Consider the following 18431-nt stretch of genomic DNA (forward strand, 5'->3'; position numbering starts at 1 on the left):
GTAGCTCCCCAGATGTCGTGGTCAGCGTACAAGAGTGCAATTAGATCGTGCCATTTCAGCTGCTAGAGTGCCACTCCGAGTCGGGCTCTGCACAAAACAAAAGGAAGAATCTGTTCTGATCCAGGTGGAGACAGCGACTTGAGGAGGAGAATTACTCGAAGTCAAAAGCAGTAACCATGACAAGCAGCGACGAGAAAGAGAGGAAGGAGAGCTCTCGAGAGGAAAGGGAAGAAACGAAGAATCAAGAATCAGCTCCACCTCCCGTGCCACCGTATCCATCCACCCAAAGCCCCGGCCTTTTCATCTTGTCCCCCTCTTTTTTTTTTCCCTGCCTTTTCGTCTTCGTCTTCCTCTAGCCTCACTCAGCATCTCCGTTGCACCGGCCAAGAATTCCACGCAGAGCTGGCCGGCGGCGACGGTGGACTCGCCGAGGAAGCAAGGATGTCATGAGCCGGCGGTGTGAAGGCGCCGCCGGGGGATGGAGAACCGGGAGAGGGCGGGGGCCGGCGCCGTCGGGAGCGCCGGCAGCCTCGGCCTCCGCGTCGGGCAGGCCGTCTTCTCGTCGGCGTCCCTGCTGTTCATGTCCGTCGGCGTCGAGTTCTTCAGCTATACTACCTTCTGGTAAGTGCTCGCCTGAGCGTGCCACCGTTTGGATTTCTCCTACTTTTGTTCAGACATGGACTGCATGGCCATAGTTCTAGAGGTTTAAGCCATATCCCCAGTGATCACTAGACATGTTTAGCTGATCAGCCATCTGGTTTTATGATGCAAATTTGTCCTTAACTCCTTACATACCTCTGCAATCAAATTGGCAGCACAACCAAATTCAACCCACGCTGCTCAATGCTACTGCTGCAGGCTCCATCCCTTGAAACTCTTCATGTCCTCTAGTTACTTATGCTGAATTTGTTGTAAACTTGGTAGCTTCCTAGTTACAGTAATGGGCTTGGTGATCCCCTGGAGCTGTACACTCGCCATGATCGACGTGTACTCCATACTTGTAGGGTGCCCTCTTCGGGTACCAGGTGTCATGGTCATTGTCGTCATCGGAGACTGGGTATGTAGAAAGAGCACATCTCCTTGTGGTTCTCATTAAGCTTTATATTTCACCCTCTCTTGTAAAAATCAGATAGAGATCAAGAACTTTGCGTGCAATCTTTTTCAGGTCCTGGCAATACTTTCACTAGCAGCTGCCAGCTCAAGTGCGGCGGTCATCGATCTTCTGCTCCAATTCCATGGATCTCACTGCTCTCCCAGATTCTGTGGGAGGTATCAGCTGTCGGCGATGATGGCTTTCTTGTCCTGGTTCCTAACGGCCGCTTCCTCACTCTTCAACCTCTGGTTCATCGCCTCCCGGTGACCACTGCTGATTGCTGATTCTGGATTACGCCCTAACTCCAGTATGACTCCACAATCAGTCATGGATTTGGATACCGTATGTGCATAGCACTATAGCTTGGAAAGTCTATTTATTTTGCAATTTTAGTCATTGTGGGTCTGAGTGAAGAGTGGTGAAGTTACACTCCACATGAATACATGATCATCAATTTCTGAACCTACCACAAATCCACAATGCAGTTCTTGTCCATCTATGTTAATCTGATCTAGTCTTCTAAATTGATTAGAAATAAAGTCACGATGAACCTGGCAATGAAACTGAAATATTACCTCGATCATTTCGGCTCTAATTGGTGCCAACGGCTTGATCTTGGTAACCATGTTGCGTCAGACAGAGCCACAGAGGAATGAAACACGTGGTCGGCATTTCGTCGAGCAAGTTGCGGGCCCAGAATGCACCCGCCAGAGATTCATCCGCCAAACCAGGGAAGGCTCTTGAGGCGCTGATCACGGATCACCTCGTCAGTTCAATGGTGCGCTTCAGTACCAGGCTCCGGTGGCCATAGCAGCAACGTTCATTGCCGTGGCCGATGGAGACCGCGACGGCGTGGCGACCATGGGCGCTTCCCCGCGCCCTCTACTCGGAGACGTAGTGCTTCCCGCTTAAGGAAAGGAGGTGATGGGCGGAGATTCAGAGAAGCGGCACGGCGATAAGACTGCCGTTCGGCGACGCCGCGGAAGGCAGCCGTGAGCCGTCGCCGGCTCGCCGCCGGCGGAAGAGAGGCAGTAGGGGAGGGAGAGAAACACGAGGGCTAAAATATAAAAAATCCTGATCGCTACAGCGTACAATTGGTAGCAATCCAAACTACTCCAGGGATCTCTTTGCATGACTCCTGGTGGAATAAAATATCTAGATTTCATGGGCCAAATTTACTGAAAGGCCATATAGGCCCAAAACATCAGGCCTTCGGTTCTTCGCGCTAAGTGGCCCATCTATAGTAATCATCTGCATGGGCCTGTATTAGACCTACGCACGGGCCAGATTCTTCTTCTGGTGGATCGATCCGTGCATGTTCTCTGTTCAGCAACCTTCTATCAATATAAAACAGAAGATAGGCATCGTGGATAGAGATAAAGATAGGGATCCCTATAAATCGAAAAGTGCACTTTATGACTACTACTACTATTTCTTAGACTTTTTCAAGGAAACATCTTTTTTTTTTATTTTGACTGAATTGGTCGGAGCGTAGACGAGCGAGTAAGCCCAGGAAAAAGGTCAGATCGACATTGAGCAGTCAACTATAATTATAAAACTGCTGACATGAGAGAAGGCAGTCTCTCTCGGGAAACATAGCCCAATTTCTATTATTTCTTTTCTCTTTCCCTCTACCATAACGCAATAACAAAAAGGATAAGGACTATATATATATAGGAACAGAGTAATTCCAATGATTGAAGCTACCATAACATTCCCAACCAGGATGAGGCATAAGCTTACCCTGATTACACCTCTAAATTTAGAATTCGATATTCACTAAAAAAATAGTGGGTTACTTCATGGTTCCCTAGGTCCGGAGCTTCTTGTTTCTTTTAATCAAAAGATATGGTGAAACGTGTTCAGAAAAATGGACAGCATATTCTATGATGTACTTTAAAGGATGCAGATATGTTGTAGGTATAAAGTGAAATCTCTGTGCTTCATATAGTCTAATGCTCACCATCATTTTTCAGGATATACTACTGATATTTAACACATAAAAATGATTCGAGAATCACCAACCTAATCAGTAATCACACTAAAACTAAAAGGCAGAGTCGGCCAACCTTCTTGTTCAGTTTATCCATCCCTACTAATTATTGGCTCATGCTGGTTCCCGGCAAATACACCCTGCTAGGGCCAAAAATGCTTCCTGTCTACTCGAGTGCCATTGCAACTGGAACTTACGAACGCATTATGAGCGCCATGTTACGACAGGATCAGATCGGAATTCAGGGAATACAACACGTGGTTCTCCTTTCTGGTCGAGAGGCATTCTCTGAATCTATGTGTCATGGCTGCCTCCCAATCTGGCCGGCCTTTTCCAGCCTGTGCTATGAATTCTGCAAGAAAAGCGATTATAATTGAATTCGGTTTTGCAATGCAACAAGAACAAATGGTTGCATGTTGCTGCCCCTGGGACCAGACTGTCTCGTTCTTGGACGGTTCGATGCATCCAAAATCTAGGGGTTGGATTGACTGGTTTGCACGCACCACAGCCTGCTTTAGCTGGATAACTACTACAGTACTACTGCAGTTCACAACTTCGGTTTGGTTGCACGTTAACTAGTAGTACAATGATGATGATGTTTAGGGCTGTGTACTTGCCCAAGCTTATTTTCTAGATCGGGTGCTTGTCAGATCATGGATGACAGATTTTTGTTGACTCTTTGCAAGAGCTTACGAACATGTTTACAGTGATGTAAACTACTGTATGTTCTTTTGCGAAATGTTTGTGTGTGCAATGATGCATTTTGGACATTATTGCGTGCAACTGTGCAACACGTTTGTGACCAGGGCGAGAGGGGGCACAGGTCAGTTCAGAGTTAATGGAGGCCGGCCGGCCGGCGAGCACCTGGCGGACAACGGTACGAGCGTTCACGAGAGCAACCGAATTTGGCCGCATCTGAGAACGCAAGTGGCCTCTCAAACATCATGAAAACAGAGCAGACGCAATCCAATAATCGTCCAAAATCGTTTGCAACTAGCTAGCGGAGCGGCTTGTTAGTTCCTTGTTCGCATGCAGGCAGGCAGCCAGTCTGTTAGTTCCAAGTGTACACCTCAGTACAGAAAGGAACTTGACCAATACTGGAGTATTACCTGCTCTCTCCAGTCCCATAAAAAACCAACTTAGTGCTGTATGTGACACATCATAATACTACGAATTTGAATATATCTCTATCTATATTCATTATATTAAAATGTGCCACATTCAATTCTAGATTCGTTTTTTTCAATGTGATTTGTACGAGAAATATGTACATAGTCGCATTGAGCATTGGACGGGAACAGTTTAAATACTCTAGCTTGATGCAGGGTTGGGTTTTGTGAATATTTTGCACGGCATTTGTATGAAGGGTCAACCAAGAAAAAAAACCGTGTCTCCTACTCTCCTCTAGCTGTGCATGTGCTGTTGTAATTTCCGTGCTTCTTCCTCTACCAATTTCAACCGATCGTTCTATACGGATCAACGGGCGTCGGCGATCCAAATCGACTCGATCTCCGCAGCTTCCCCGGCCGTTCTCTCCTCAGAACCAAAGGCCAACAACACATTCCGTTTCCTGGTCGTTCAGTCACGTAGGAGTACAATACAGGTGCGGCACCGTACGGCCGCGAGTAAACTAGTCCTCCCCCCCGGATCGCATCTGGGCCACGTTGAGACGTGCGTGCCGACTGGCCGCCCCAAGATTCCGCCTGCCTCCCCCGCGGCCCGCCTCCGGTCCACGCAACGGCGGACAGGATCTACTCTCCGCCCTCCGCCGAGCGAACGTTCGCGGAAACTGGCCGAACCCCCGCGACTCCGCGAGCGCGATCGTCCGAGAGCTAGCCGCGCGCGCGCGCGACACACCACGCGATTCGCCGTCGGGATGGTCGGTTTGGTGCGCGCGGGCACGGGGGATTGGTTGGGCCGGCCGGCAGGGGAAGGGACCGGGTGGGCAGTCGTGCGGCGCGGGTGGCGCCCCGCGAGCCGGGCACCGCGGCCCTGCGTGCCGGGCGGCATGTGCGCGTGCGTCGTGCGCCAACGGGGTGGGGGCGTATATACGTACGTGGCCGGCGCCCGGTTGGGACAAGGCAGATGATGGGTCGATCACCACCGATCGTTTCGTCGCGCGCATGCACGGCGCCACGCGCGCAGTGACCCAACAACCCGGACCTCTGCTGCGAGTGCTAGCCAAAAACCGAATGCGGACGCCGGTGGCGGTCTGTACACTCCGTGGCCTGGGCGTCGTAGGGTAGTATTCGTCGTTTACTCGTTTAGTCGTTTGTACCGGGATAATTTAAGTACGTTATCTCTGGCGCTCTGCACGGATTGATCGACCGTCTAGTGCGTGACTGCGCGCATCGGTGCATCATGCATGCATGCATGGGCCTGGAAAATGGTGCCGGTGCGTGCCGCGCCTTTTTTTGGCGTCCTTCTTGACGCGAGTTTTTGCTCCCCAACCGGACACCCCCCATGTTTGGACTTTGAACTTTGGAGTTTGGACTGGCCTGATCTGTATTTCTGTTCCACGGACCAGATGTGCATGAGTTTGCGGCAGACCTATGGATAAGCTAGCCAGTCGCTTGAGTTACATGCATGATGCATGGGCAATCGGCGCGATCCATCTGTTTGATACTACTAATATATGCTGGCTTCCATATAAGTCTGTACGCTTGCTAGCTGCGTTCCATATGCAGCCACGCCAATTTATGAATCCATATGTTAGCGATCGAGCTAAGAGAGTGACTCCACCACTCTATTCTATTCCTTGGACGCAGCTTGTCCTATGCGTAACCGACGGTGACGAATCCACGCACAGAAACGAAACCGCGCAGCGTTCGCTGAACCCAGCTACTACTACTTTAGCAAAGTACTCCTACGTACTCTCATCCATCAATGGCACAGGCTACCTCCTCTACTATACGTCAAAAAGCCTTAGGGCGCCCATGCCGCCACGTGATCTCCGCGTCCGGCTCCCCGCTGCCGAGGCTTGTCCGCGCGTCCCCCTACCCCCGTGACGAGGGGCAGCAACGACGCACGCGGCCACTCCGCGCCCCACGTACGTACGTACGCCTCGCTCCCCGGACCGGAGACGCGCGCGCGCGCGGGTTGGCTACGCACACCAACAAAATGCGCTAGCCTTTTGGGCCTATCTGCAACTGAAAGGGTCGCGAGGTGACGACGGATGCAGCGGAAGACGACGACGAGAGGGGAAGATCCCAGCGAAGCAAAAGAAGCTTCTGCAATACGGACGGACGCTAGCTCGATCTCTACGTGTGCCGGGTGGTCAGTTTGCGACCGTGGTTTTGGTGTGAGATGGAAAGTGAAATTCGCTTTGTATTAATTGGAGGGATCAAAGGGAAAAAAATATCTCAGTTTTTGAAAGACCGAAGGAGAAATATCTCATTGCACTCAAGTTGATCGCATTTTTCCCGTGTAGTACAGTAATATTTACTCCAGCTAGGCTCACCTGCTTGTGCATCTTCACAGGTTTTGATTCTCCGGTTCTCTTAGTTTCCTGGCAATTTTGAAAAGAGCGGAACACTAGGGTTTTCAATTTTTTTTCTTTCACCGGTCTCGATGGTTATGTAGTCCATTCACTAGCAGGGTTGTCTCTGGTCTCTCCTTGGTGCTGCCTCGTTTGGGGACCTATAGGCGGCTCCTATGCCACCCCTCTCGTTAGATAGGAGCAACAACTTTTAGCTCTTAGTTTTAACTCACTTTTTCCGTTCAAAATCCTTTTCCTGTAATCGGCAACAACCGATCTGGTCGGTTGCGTTGTGTAACAAAAACTCTATTTCTTCTAATATACTGACGTGCATGTAATTCTTTTGCATGTCTGAAAAAAAATTACTCCGGCTAGTCAGGCTAGATATTCGGAGTGTGTGTTATTAAGTATCGAAGATTTTTTTAGACAACTCTACATGTGTTGTTTGCACATACTGCTACCAAAATTAGCATTGGTTGATATGTTTTTGAAAAAAGTTTTTAGGTGCCTCCGTGAAACGTCATCTTAAAGTAGCGTTTGAAACAAATTATTCATTGGATTATTGTCGTGGATAGTTACTCGATTGTAGGATTAAATTAATTAACTAGCATGGTGGCCCGCGCAGATTGCGTGGGTAACTTCATTATATTTTCTCTCATATAATAGCATATATGTTTTCTAATTATATTATTAAAATATATTACAATGATAATATAATTTTAAATTTTGCATTAACTTTACGAAACTACTAATGTGTAATAATCATATTGTATTTTATATACGTGTTAGTTATTAATTATTTTTAATATCAAATTTTAGTTATTTGTAAATTATATACATTCCTATATGGACTCTAGACTCGTCTTTTAATATTTCTTTTTTTTAATGCTGAATTTTTATTATTTCTAATTGTATTTCTACGTGGACTCTAAACTCATCTTTCATTATTCTTTAATTTTTAATTTCAAATTTTAGTTACTTCTAAATTGTATTCCTATATTGACTTTAAACTCTTCTTCTCATGTTTTTCTTAATTTTTTATTTTAGTTATTTGTAAATTGTATTTTTATACGGACTCTAAACACTACTTTTCATTTTATTATGTTTATTCCGAATTTTAGTTAGTTTTAAATTCCTATATGGACTCTATACTCTACTTCTAATATTCCTTCTTTTTTAATTCCAAATTTCTATTTATTTCTTAATTGTATTTCTATATGGATTCTATACTCTACTTCTAATATTCCTTATTTTTAATTCTGAATTTCATTTATTTCCTAATTGTATTTCTATGTGGACTCTATAATATTCCTTATTTTTAATTCCGAATTTCAGTTATTTCCTAATTGTATTTCTATACGGACTCTAGTCTCCTCCTCTAATATTCCTTTTTTTAATTCCAAATTTCAACTATTTCTAAATTGTATTTCTGTATGGACTATAGTCTCCTCTTCTAATATTCCTTATTTTTTAATTCCGAATTTCAGCTATTTCTAAATTATATTTATATATGGACTCTGCTTTTTATTTTTCTCCGATTAATGTGAGAATTTCTAGACCATGAGAGCGAACGTGGAGGCTCCTTTTTTTATTTCTTTAATAATATAATAGATTTTAAAAATAAAACTGATAAAAATAATCCGATAAGTGTAAGTTGAAAATAACGGGGGCAGAATGGAGTCTGGAGAGAGTATAATCCACGTGATCTGCAACCATTAGATCTGAATCTGACGGCAGCGAACCACCCTGCGCTCTTGTCCTCGTTTGATAGTGTCGTGCAGTATAGACTAATATAAAATATATCACTCACAAACATATAAGTTTAAGTGTAAATTCAACTCCTATAAGTTGTAACAAAAATAATAAATACAGTTGCGAATATGCGATAGCTATTTTCAGTTTAATTTGTTATTTTTGTTGCAACTAGTAGAAGATGAATTTGGTTTTGTATGTTTGTGAAGTGATATATTTCATATTAATCTATATTGTTAAGTTTTTTTAAAAAAATTAATAACTATTTAGATGATATATAAATATCGAGGAGACGTCGCCTCGAGGGATAAAAAATCCACATCCCTGTATACAGAGCCATCCTATCCAGCCAATCCAAGCCCAACGTACATGTACGTGCAATTGACCGGCAAAGCTAATCTAGCTGGCCAAATATAATCGCAACAGCAACACCCTCTGCTTAATCAGGATACAGAAACTACAGATAATATATCCTCTGACCACGTTTACCCAGAAAACCCCTTCAAATCGCAACCCGCAACGAACCTCCAGCCTGTGCTGCCCCCACTCCCGCCTACACGACACTTCACCCTCGTCATCTACCTCCCGCCCCCGCTATATATACCCTCCTCACCCTCGTCGCCGTCTCCGGCACAGACCACGGCAGCAAAAAGATCGATCGAACAGGCGCGGCACAGCGATCCACCCCAGCGTCAGAAGCAAAGCAAAACCGATCGAGGAAAGAGAATTTCATACTGCGGCAATGGGCATCTGCGTGTCGTGCGACGCGGTGGCGGAGGGGGCGGCGACGGCGAGGGTGGTGATGCCTGGCGGCGAGCTGAGGGAGTACTCGCAGCCGGCCACGGCGGCGATGGCGCTGGAGGAGGCTGGCGAGGGGTGGTTCCTCTGCGACGCGGATGGGGTCGGGTTTGAGGGGCGTGTCGTGGCCGTGCCCGGCGACGAGGAGCTCCGCCCGGGGCAGATCTACTTCGTGCTCCCCGCCGAGGCGCGGCGCCGCAGCCTTACCCGCGAGGAGGTCGCCGCGCTGGCGGTGAAGGCAAGCGCCGCCCTCGTCAAGGCCGCCGCAGCGGCGGCGGCATCCTCCCCCGCGGGAGGCCGTCGCCGGCGCGGCGCGGTGGCGCCGCTCGTGTTCCCGCTCCCCGAGGAGGATGACACGGCGGTAGCGGCGGCCGCGCCCAAGCCGGCGGTGGCGCGGAAGCGGCGGGTGGCGTCGCGAGGCGTGAGGGCGAGCAAGTTCTCTCCTGACCTGACCGCCATTCCGGAGTCCGAGTAGAGCGCCCCGGCCTCGCCGCCATGGCCAACGACCTCGAGACAGCGAGAAGCATCAGTGCACTGTCTCACTGGCAGTGGGTCCCACGCCAAGGGGAGACGGGTGGGCCCAACTCGATCGGACGGCTGGGAATCCTTGTGATGCTTTGAGCTTGCGCTTGCGTTGTGATGTGTAGCAACGGTAGCCAGCCTGCGTCCGTTCTTGGTGCGGTTAATTTAGGCGCCAAAAACATGAGAAGAAAATGTAGGTAGATTTAAATGTAAATATAAATGATACTACTACTACTATTATAAAGTATAAGAAATGGTGTGCTACCAACTGCCAAATCACTGCCTAAGCTCATAACTTCTATTTGTGCCTTTTGCATCTTCAAAAACTGAAATTGTTGAATGGCATGTGGATCAAAAGTTCAGAACACAAGAGTCAACAGACTCATCTGAATAAAAGAATAATCAATCGATTAATCTACCAAGATAGCAAAATGTATTCTCCAATCTCTAGCTAACACACCGTCCAATGTGCTCTGAATTGAGATAGTAGCTTTCTTTATAGCCCAGTGTTCATTTGGAATCTTCAGCTCTGAAACTGCCAAAAAAAAAAAAAACCCCGATGTGGTGTTCTCTTAGCCCAAATAGATTATTGTTACCTAAACATTTGTCAGCTATCAAATGGTCTGAACCTTGGTTGTTTGGATGGGCAAAAGTCCTGGCCCATCTATGTAATCAAGTCAGTCCAACATGGCCGAAAAATTAAACCTGCATTTCGGCCCACACAAAGAGGCTTAACATGGCACACAATGACACAACATACCGAAATTGTCAGATAACCAAAGGATGCTTCTTTCTCATTTCTTCCCCTTTTACTGTTCATCTACAAAATTTTTTACAGGCAAAGATAAACACTACTCACACATCAACCCTACACAATCCTTACGTCTAAATCTATATGATACAATGCATATACTTCAGCTCATTTCACAGCCTATTTGAGCAGAGAGCAGTAAGATTAGTCAGTTCAGGTGAGGAAATGCCAGGTCCCTGGACAGTAGATACCGGAAATTCAGGTTATGAGGCACCCATTCTATGATCTTGCTGGATCTGCTCTGCTGGCACTTCTGCATTGCCATCCTCAAGCTCTCTGGGAGGTAGCGCTGCACCATGTCGACAAGGCCCTGCGACGAGAGCTTGACGTCTTTCGCATACGCCTCGACGAGCTTTGGAAGCAGTATTTTCTGCTCCTTCCAGATGCCCACCGTTGCCCGGATGAACTCCTCCTTGGCAGCCTCCAGTTGATGGAACAGCCTCTTTGGAGTGTACACTCTCACCTGCAGAAAAAGAGGAGTTTGTGAGATGATTGTGACTAAAGGGGATTGACTGGCTTGGCAGTAGTTGGCACCACCAAGTAATAATGCCTGCAGTAACTTTGGTGAGAGATTCCAAACATGGAGAATGATTGAATGATTCCTAACAATATTCCCCAATCAGTGAAAGGTTTTCATTTCATTAGCATGTTTTGACAATGTGTCAGGGTATGATTTCTTCAGGACACGTGAGACTTTTTCATACTGAATTTGTGCCTAAAAGCTAAAAAGGGTTGAATTACTCAAGTATGGCTTGATAAAAGGAAGCATTGGTTAGTTTAAAATAGATCGAGGTACAATGAAGATGACACCAATTTGAGAAAACGCAATGAGCTTACCGCGGGATCAGAATGGCTTCCTGAACAAAGCGCAAAGCGTAAAAGAGGCTCTGATTGTGCAACGGCAAAGGCTTGCCACACATGCCCTACTTTGCCCACTTTGCTTTTGATCCTTGGGTGAAGCAAAGTACGTAACCACTGCATTAAAAGGAACAACACATAGAATTAGCATGCTTGCTATATAATCAGTACAGTGTGAATATTACACTTTTAACTAGTTTTGACCTAATAATCATGTTTGCTTTACCTGTCCAGGACAGTGTGTGTTGCATCCAAGAACCATGCTCTGGATAACAGCTACATTGATGCTCCGTCCAGCAATTTTGCAGGCAGCCTGTGGTGAACAGATGTCAGGGAAAGAAGAAACTTCGTCTGAATTAAGTACACGAAAGGTGCATTCCATTGATTCTACAAAGGAAAATGTTTTCGCTTTACCTTAACAAGAAGTGATGTCTTCTTCAGATTGTTCTGTGGGACGCCATACTTTAGATAAGCCTGTGGAGGTAGTACAAATTATACCCATTAACAAAAAAACAACTTGAGACAATGCTAGAAATTTGTAGTGAACTGAAACAGTAGAAGCATTACATGCATCAGCAGGGCGTTGTGTATGTTGACCCAGAATGCAATCTTTTCTTCGTTCGTCATTCTCCTGAGATCGACGGTTTCCAACCGGTACAAAATCAACCTGAAGTATACAATTCAGTATATCGTATTAGGACATTGAACATATAAGAAAAATATCTGCATTCACCAAACAGAGACAAGAAAGAACAGCTCACTTGTAAGTCTGGAGCAGATCCTCAACTTCTTTTAGCCTCCGACTATCGCGGCAAATCAGTGGAACCTCAACCATTGTATTGTATGGTCCACTGAACTCCTTCAACCCCTCAACATGGAAAGGGTTTATCAAACGAGAGTCCAGAGTAGATTCTCTCTTGTAATTGGGACTCCAGATATCCCCCAGATACTGCGGGGATATCGCACTCGTCGAGGAGAACGATGACGTTGGCGAAGACGACGAGCCGTGGTGAACCAAAGGGGGATCTGCAAGTTTGCAGTACACCCCTGCCATGCATCTCACCATCTCCTCCGATAGGTTGTTGGGAGTTTCAGGAATGTGGTCAGCTACATTAGTGCCTAGATACTCTGCTAAGCTTATCACTCCTGCTGCAGTACTCTCCCCTTCCTGCTCACAAAATTCATAAAAACAAGCAACTTAGAATCTTATACAGGTCCAGACGGAAACTTTCACAACCTGTTATGTTGCGCATAATCTCATAACCACACTGTACCCATCATTTCTTATCATGCACGAGGACTTGTAATTAGTAAAAAAAATGCAGTGTGAATCATTACCTCCAGAAATGAGAAAGGTTGAGAGTGGCATGACCGAAGAGCTCTCGCAAGACTGTCCTCCGATGGTGAAATCCTGGACGAACAAATGCCGCGGTACGACAACGCAGACTGGCACCGGAGAATATCAGATTCACCTAGCCTGCTAGAGCAACCCGACGTAGAGCAATCCGTCATCACTGGATCGTTCAACGTCCTACGGGACGGTGGCGGGTAGCTGGATCGCAGCATTGCGTCAGCTCTGTTGTTCTTGCGAGATGCCTTGACACTGGGTGATTTCTGCAGCTGCACAGGCTGCGAGCTCACTGCCGCCATCGCCGGTACCGGCGGCTTCGGAGCTCCCCGGTGGTCAGGAGGGGAAAATGTGGGCACTTGCTGCTCAAAGGCCTTCCTGTACAGGGTAAGGAGATACTGCTCCATGTTCTTCACCTCAAGCTCTAGTGTAGCAATCTCCCTGATAAGTTCTTTGGCATCCTGAAAAAAAAACCATTTTATCTTCAGATCAGTATTGCTCAGGTAAGGGGTTAAAAACTTAAAATTGGTGAATTCTCATTCATGTGGTTAGGCAAAGGAGTTACCTTTGGCATTGGATTCTCGTTTGATACGTTGACTGGAGCAGCAGTAGCGTTCGGTCCCAGAGCTTTCTCCAGGGCGCCACGCATGACCTGCTGATCCTTGAGGTGCTTTTCTAGCTGGAGAATCTGCATCAGGCCGTCATGATGAGTCTAAACTATGTTGAATTCAGCAGAAAAGTGACATTATCCTAGACCATTTGCAGGGAAATTTTTACCAGGATTATTTTTCACTGGGAAAATCATGCTTTGTTTGTAAAACAAACAAAAAAAAACCTGGTCTGTTTAAGGATTTGCATTGTTCGGCCAAAAACGAAAATTTAAAAAAAAAGTGTCATTTGGCAAGCATGGAGATACAAAAAGGAAATGCAACCTCCTGTCTGTAATTGAAATGTGATTCTTTTCTTTTCCTACTAAAAAAGATTTTTAAGTCCAGAAAGGGCAGGTTGGCGATAAAATCAATGAAGAAAAACAGCATTTTACACTCATTACCTCTTTTCTCAAGAAGCTCTGCGCTCCTCTCCCAGGTTGCACTTCAGCGTTGATATCACTTTTTACCTTAACTTTTACAGCATCCTGAGTAAACCAGAACACAGAATGCTCAAAATTACTGAAACTATGCAGAACTATTATGCATTTACTGCAGAATACAGTAGAAAAACGTGGAAGACAGAACAGAGAACAGAGAACAGAAAATAAACTCACTGGCTTAGGCTGAACGCATGTTTTATCTGAAGCATACAGCGCATCTTTAGCACACATATCCTCAAGATCACTGCCATAGAAAAACATCTAGATCTCGTTATTAGCATTCGTAACAACAGAAACAGAGAACTTTGCATAAGAAATCCAAAGACACAAACCTCTTAGAACGCTTGTGCCTTTCTGAAGAACCGAAAGACTTAATTGCCTTAGCAAAGGTTCTGTGTCCCTTCTTCTCCATCGCCTCCACCTCCATTTCTTGGCACCAAGGTATGAACCAATCAAGAACTGAAAGCAACCAGCCAAGAACACTCTAAGCAACAGGACATCAAGCAGTAGTAGCCATATCCTTGGGGGCAAATGAGCAGGAGAAATAAGAACAAGATAGTAGAACTTACAGAGATTAGTTGGCTGGCTCACAGAACTCGGAAGCAGGAAAGAGAAGAGACCCAACAACAAGCAAGGAGAGCTCCAAATGATCCAAGAATGCAGAAATGTGGCTGCTTCTGAGCTCTGAAGCCACACTAGGCTCCAACAAAACCTGCACTGTGCTTGGCAACCAGTGTCAATGCCATCTACCGCCAACTAGCCCACTACTACCACCCTTCAGGTCAAAAACTAAATTGTTCTTTTTTCAGAGAGGGAATGGAAAGGTCTCTCCTTTCTCCACTCCAGCTCTGCAGAAACCCCGCACTCTGCGTTATATACAGCACAGCCACAACCAGTGACGCACACTAGTGTTTAGGGCGCCTGCAAAAAGGCCGTTGACTGTGACATCTCGTGAAAATGCCACGCACAACTTTTCCCTTGGTTCTTTGCTGGATAAATGGAGTAGTAGTAGTATACACTAATCACTGTACCTTTTTTGCATCCACAGGTCTGAAAATTTTAATCCCTCCCGGCTTCTTTGTATTCTGCAGCTTGCAAAACTAGGAAAAGGTTAGCTTTTTTTTTTCTAACATAAGCTTGGTTATATGTGTCTTAGGCTTTCTACCTCAACCAACCTCGAGTAACAGTTTTTGGGGTTGTGAGCAGCAGTAAGATTGTGGGATTATATTAACTCAGGATTACTGCATCCAGCTGCTAATAGAGCCAAGCTTGCATACTAACCGACAAAACATCAGCATTGTTAAATTAGGTTATTGTCTACCAAACTTGGTTGAGGGATTTCAGTATCAGAATATTAGTAGTATGTTGAAATTGCACTTTGGAGTTTGGGGTTCTTAATGGAACAGGCAGGTTTCCAGATGTGCCTGACATAGCTCTTCAGAAATCTTTGTGACCATAATAGTTTTTTCTGCCCTGCGATGAGTTTGTTTTATGATACTGACAGACCAGCAAATGAGCCGAGAGCAGGTAGTCTGCAGTGCCATTTGGAGAAGGGCATCATTATTGGTTTGTTTCAAATTAATCAGCGTACGTGCATACTAACCACCATGACTAATGACTAATGAGTCCACTTGTTAATACTCACTCGTCCTTCCACTATGGTCAACAATGATGCAAATTTCAATGCAAGCCAACTTCCCATTGGCTCATGTAGAGAAGACTAGAAATGGCCTGGAGATAGAGACACAACGATAGCGGAGAAAATATATAGTGCAAACCATCTGTATGTAATATAAACCTGAAAACTGTTATATGATACACAAATTATCATCTGAGATTTAGCCAATAAAAAAATAATCATACTTTAATCTAGAAGTAAAAGATTAATCAGGGGGACGTGAACAAATTCCAGACATTCATTTGTGTATCCTACAATAGTTTATAGGTTTACGCTACATATACTATCCCGTGATAGTACCACACATTGATTGTACAAACTAAAATTGGTTGGCATTTGGAAGTAAAGGGAACTCATCACTAATGCAACCAACCATCTCATATATTCCTTTTGCATTGCAAATTTGCAATGGGTTGGTGCAGCTATCTTGAATTCCTGACTCCTGAGTCTCAAGCAATCGTGATGTACCATAACACCTATATTACCCAAAGGTTGGCACTTGCCAATCCGTAAAATGTAGTACAGTTTTCGAGTCTGCATGCCGCTGTATACATAATTGTTTGTAAAATAAAAAGAGATACTCCCCTCCATTCAAAAATATTTTGGGACAGATGCAGTAGTTGTAAGTTAAAATAATGTTTTATACAGAACCCAATGTGACATTGTAAACATTTCATGCAACAATTTGAACACTAAACAAAACATTAAAAAAAAAAGAGATGCACACATGATCCTCTGTACGATTTTTCAAAGAGAAGATACAAACTCTTATTCTCTTAAGGTAAAATTTTTTTGTGAAAACAGTACTGAATGTGACACTGTAAACATTTCATGCAAACAATAATGTTTACACTAATAAACAAAACATGCAAAAAAGAATATATTTCACGCAATTTGTCTTTGAAAAAGCAACCCAAACCTGAAATGATCCTAGTAGTAGTACAAACTACAGGAACAAAAGGCTAGAACCTACTCCTACCCTGCTAAGACAAACAGTCATTAAAGACAAGAGCACACGCATTTGCCGAAAGAATGTTTAAGCCATTCTTTAGGGGCACAAACCCTAAAGAATGGAACAAAAGCAAGTACTACTGCTACACTAACAATCCTCAAAAGGGACGAAAGCAAGCAGGAGGAGGAGGATAAAGGATATCAGCTCCTCTCCTGTTGGGCGCTTCTCCTTGTTCTCTCGCTAATCCAACGCCCTCATCGTCGTCTCTTGGCACTTTACCGGAGTAGTAGTACGTAGCATCTCTCGGAAGGAAAGCAACGGGAGAGAGAGAGGCGAGCACTTGTCGTCTGCGGCGAGACGCCGCTCGGTTTGTCACAGGAATAATCAGCCGCGCGGCGGCGGCGAGCGGTTGGTGGTGGTGTAGTTTGGGGCGTCGCGGGCGCATGGGATTTGGGGGGTGGTAGGTCAGGCAGGTTTGGCCGTGCAGGGAAAAGTGGCCGGGGGGGAAGCGGAAAGTGGGAGGCTTTTGCTGATCTTCTGTGGTGATAGCGGCTTTGTACATGTGCCACGGCCTGGTTCGTTCGTGCCGATGAAATTACACATCAAAAGGTAAATAAAAATGCTTATACCGACTTTAACGGTATAAATATACTTATATTACTTGGAAAAAGAGTGCTACTATATAACAGAATCTTGTTTTCGAACGGGATGATACCGGTTAGATATTATGTCCGGTATCAAGTGATACCTAACAGGTATCAGGCGATTATACCATGTTTCAGGTGATACTTGCGAGATATCATGTGATACCTATAGATATCATGCGATTCTTGCCACATAGAAGGCGATACTTGCGATATATCAGGTGATACATATTAGGTATCACGCGATACCTATCAGGTGATACTTGCGATATATCAGGTGATACCTATCAGGTATCGCGCGATACTTACTAGGTATCACACGATACATACCTCGACGTCGACGCGCGACGACCACTGCCACCCCAGCACCCCTTCCTCCCTAGCTTCGACCACCGCCGTCGCTCCCTCCTCCGGCTCCGGGCCGCACCACCGCCATCCCCTCCCTCCTCTGGATCCGGCTACCACCACCGCTGCCCCTACCTCCCCTGGCTCCGGCCACCGTCGTTAGCTACCTCCCCCGGCTCCGGCCACCGCCGCCGCCGCCGCCCCCCTCCCTCGGCTCTCTGGCTCCGGCCACCGCCGCCGCCCCATCCCGCCGTTCTCTTGCTCCAACCACCGGCGCCTCGGCTCCGACCACCGCCGTCGCTCTCTCCCTCGGCTCCAGCCACCACCGCCACCTCCTCCCCCGCTCTCTAGCTCCGGCCACCGCCGCTGCTCTCCCCCCCCGCCGCCGGCTCGGCCATTGCGCCTCGCGCTCTTGCAGCTGATGGAGGTGGAGGGGAAGCTATTCTGTTGGGGTAACGGTATCCCGTCTCCTAGCATACGTGTGGAAAAAAGATAACTAGCCGTAAATTTGAGTATTCATGTTGAATCGGACAGTCGGACATTTGTTACTTTACCAAACTAAACAATCGCTAACAAGTGATTTTGTACTGAGACTCTGTAGAAAAAACAAGCATTTACTATTACTTGGAGTACGATGAATTGGATGTGTTGTCCATCCTTCTTTGATTTTCCATCTTTTGGTCTTTTTTAAAAATTTATTCTACAAATAGACTAAAAAAACTTATTTTAGAAATTAACCATTTCACGGCGCCAACTTCATTAATGTCGTGGTCCAATATAACGATGCTAATGGAGTAAGTCACTAATTTGAAGGTTGATCTGTTTATAAATATTTTTTTATTACAAATAGTTTTTTTTAAAAAAAGTACAAATAAACCCTCGGTGTCAACGATATTGGTGTTGTCTCTCTTTAAATTATTTAGCTTCCAACTAGGGATGAGGGGGACGATGCCAACGATTATGGATGCCGTCATGTTGGACCGGCGCCATGAAAAAGTCCACTTTTAGAATAAGTTTTTTTTAGGTCTATTTATAGAATAAGTTTTCTAAAATAACCAAAAGGTGAAAA

The 18431-nt window shown here is 45.6% G+C and overlaps 3 protein-coding genes across 5 annotated transcripts; 2 read left to right on the forward strand and 1 right to left on the reverse strand.

Moving 5' to 3' along the window:
• Positions 1-215: 215 nt before the first annotated feature.
• On the forward strand, positions 216-1651 carry LOC127767533 (CASP-like protein 5C1). 3 transcript variants are annotated; one of them, XM_052292895.1, is made up of 3 exons: positions 216-621; positions 933-1057; positions 1166-1651. In XM_052292895.1, exons 1-3 carry the CDS (start codon positions 479-481, stop codon positions 1375-1377), a joined length of 480 nt encoding a protein of 159 aa, XP_052148855.1. In that variant the 5' UTR covers positions 216-478; the 3' UTR covers positions 1378-1651. The 3 variants fall into 3 exon arrangements, with proteins under 3 accessions (XP_052148855.1, XP_052148857.1, XP_052148858.1); XM_052292897.1 differs by having other exon boundaries at positions 939-1057; XM_052292898.1 differs by having other exon boundaries at positions 221-621; positions 925-1057; positions 1166-1648.
• Positions 1652-8891: 7240 nt separating this feature from the next.
• LOC127767532 (uncharacterized) lies at positions 8892-9962 on the forward strand. The gene has a single exon (XM_052292894.1). It carries the CDS (start codon positions 9059-9061, stop codon positions 9587-9589), a length of 531 nt encoding a protein of 176 aa, XP_052148854.1. The 5' UTR covers positions 8892-9058; the 3' UTR covers positions 9590-9962.
• A 447-nt stretch (positions 9963-10409) lies between these two features.
• LOC127767521 (uncharacterized) lies at positions 10410-14717 on the reverse strand. The gene is made up of 12 exons (XM_052292877.1): positions 14313-14717; positions 14076-14202; positions 13918-13987; positions 13705-13788; positions 13219-13341; positions 12644-13114; positions 12067-12473; positions 11873-11972; positions 11720-11779; positions 11532-11618; positions 11285-11422; positions 10410-10910 (listed from the first exon to the last, which is right to left on the reverse strand). The coding sequence occupies exons 2-12, from the start codon at positions 14168-14170 to the stop codon at positions 10596-10598; spliced, it is 1950 nt and encodes a 649-aa protein (XP_052148837.1). The 5' UTR covers positions 14171-14202; positions 14313-14717; the 3' UTR covers positions 10410-10595.
• Between the last annotated feature and the right edge of the window lie 3714 nt (positions 14718-18431).

Source organism: Oryza glaberrima, chromosome 3 (genome assembly GCF_000147395.1).
Source record: "Oryza glaberrima chromosome 3, OglaRS2, whole genome shotgun sequence".
Taxonomy (NCBI): Eukaryota; Viridiplantae; Streptophyta; class Magnoliopsida; order Poales; family Poaceae; genus Oryza; species Oryza glaberrima.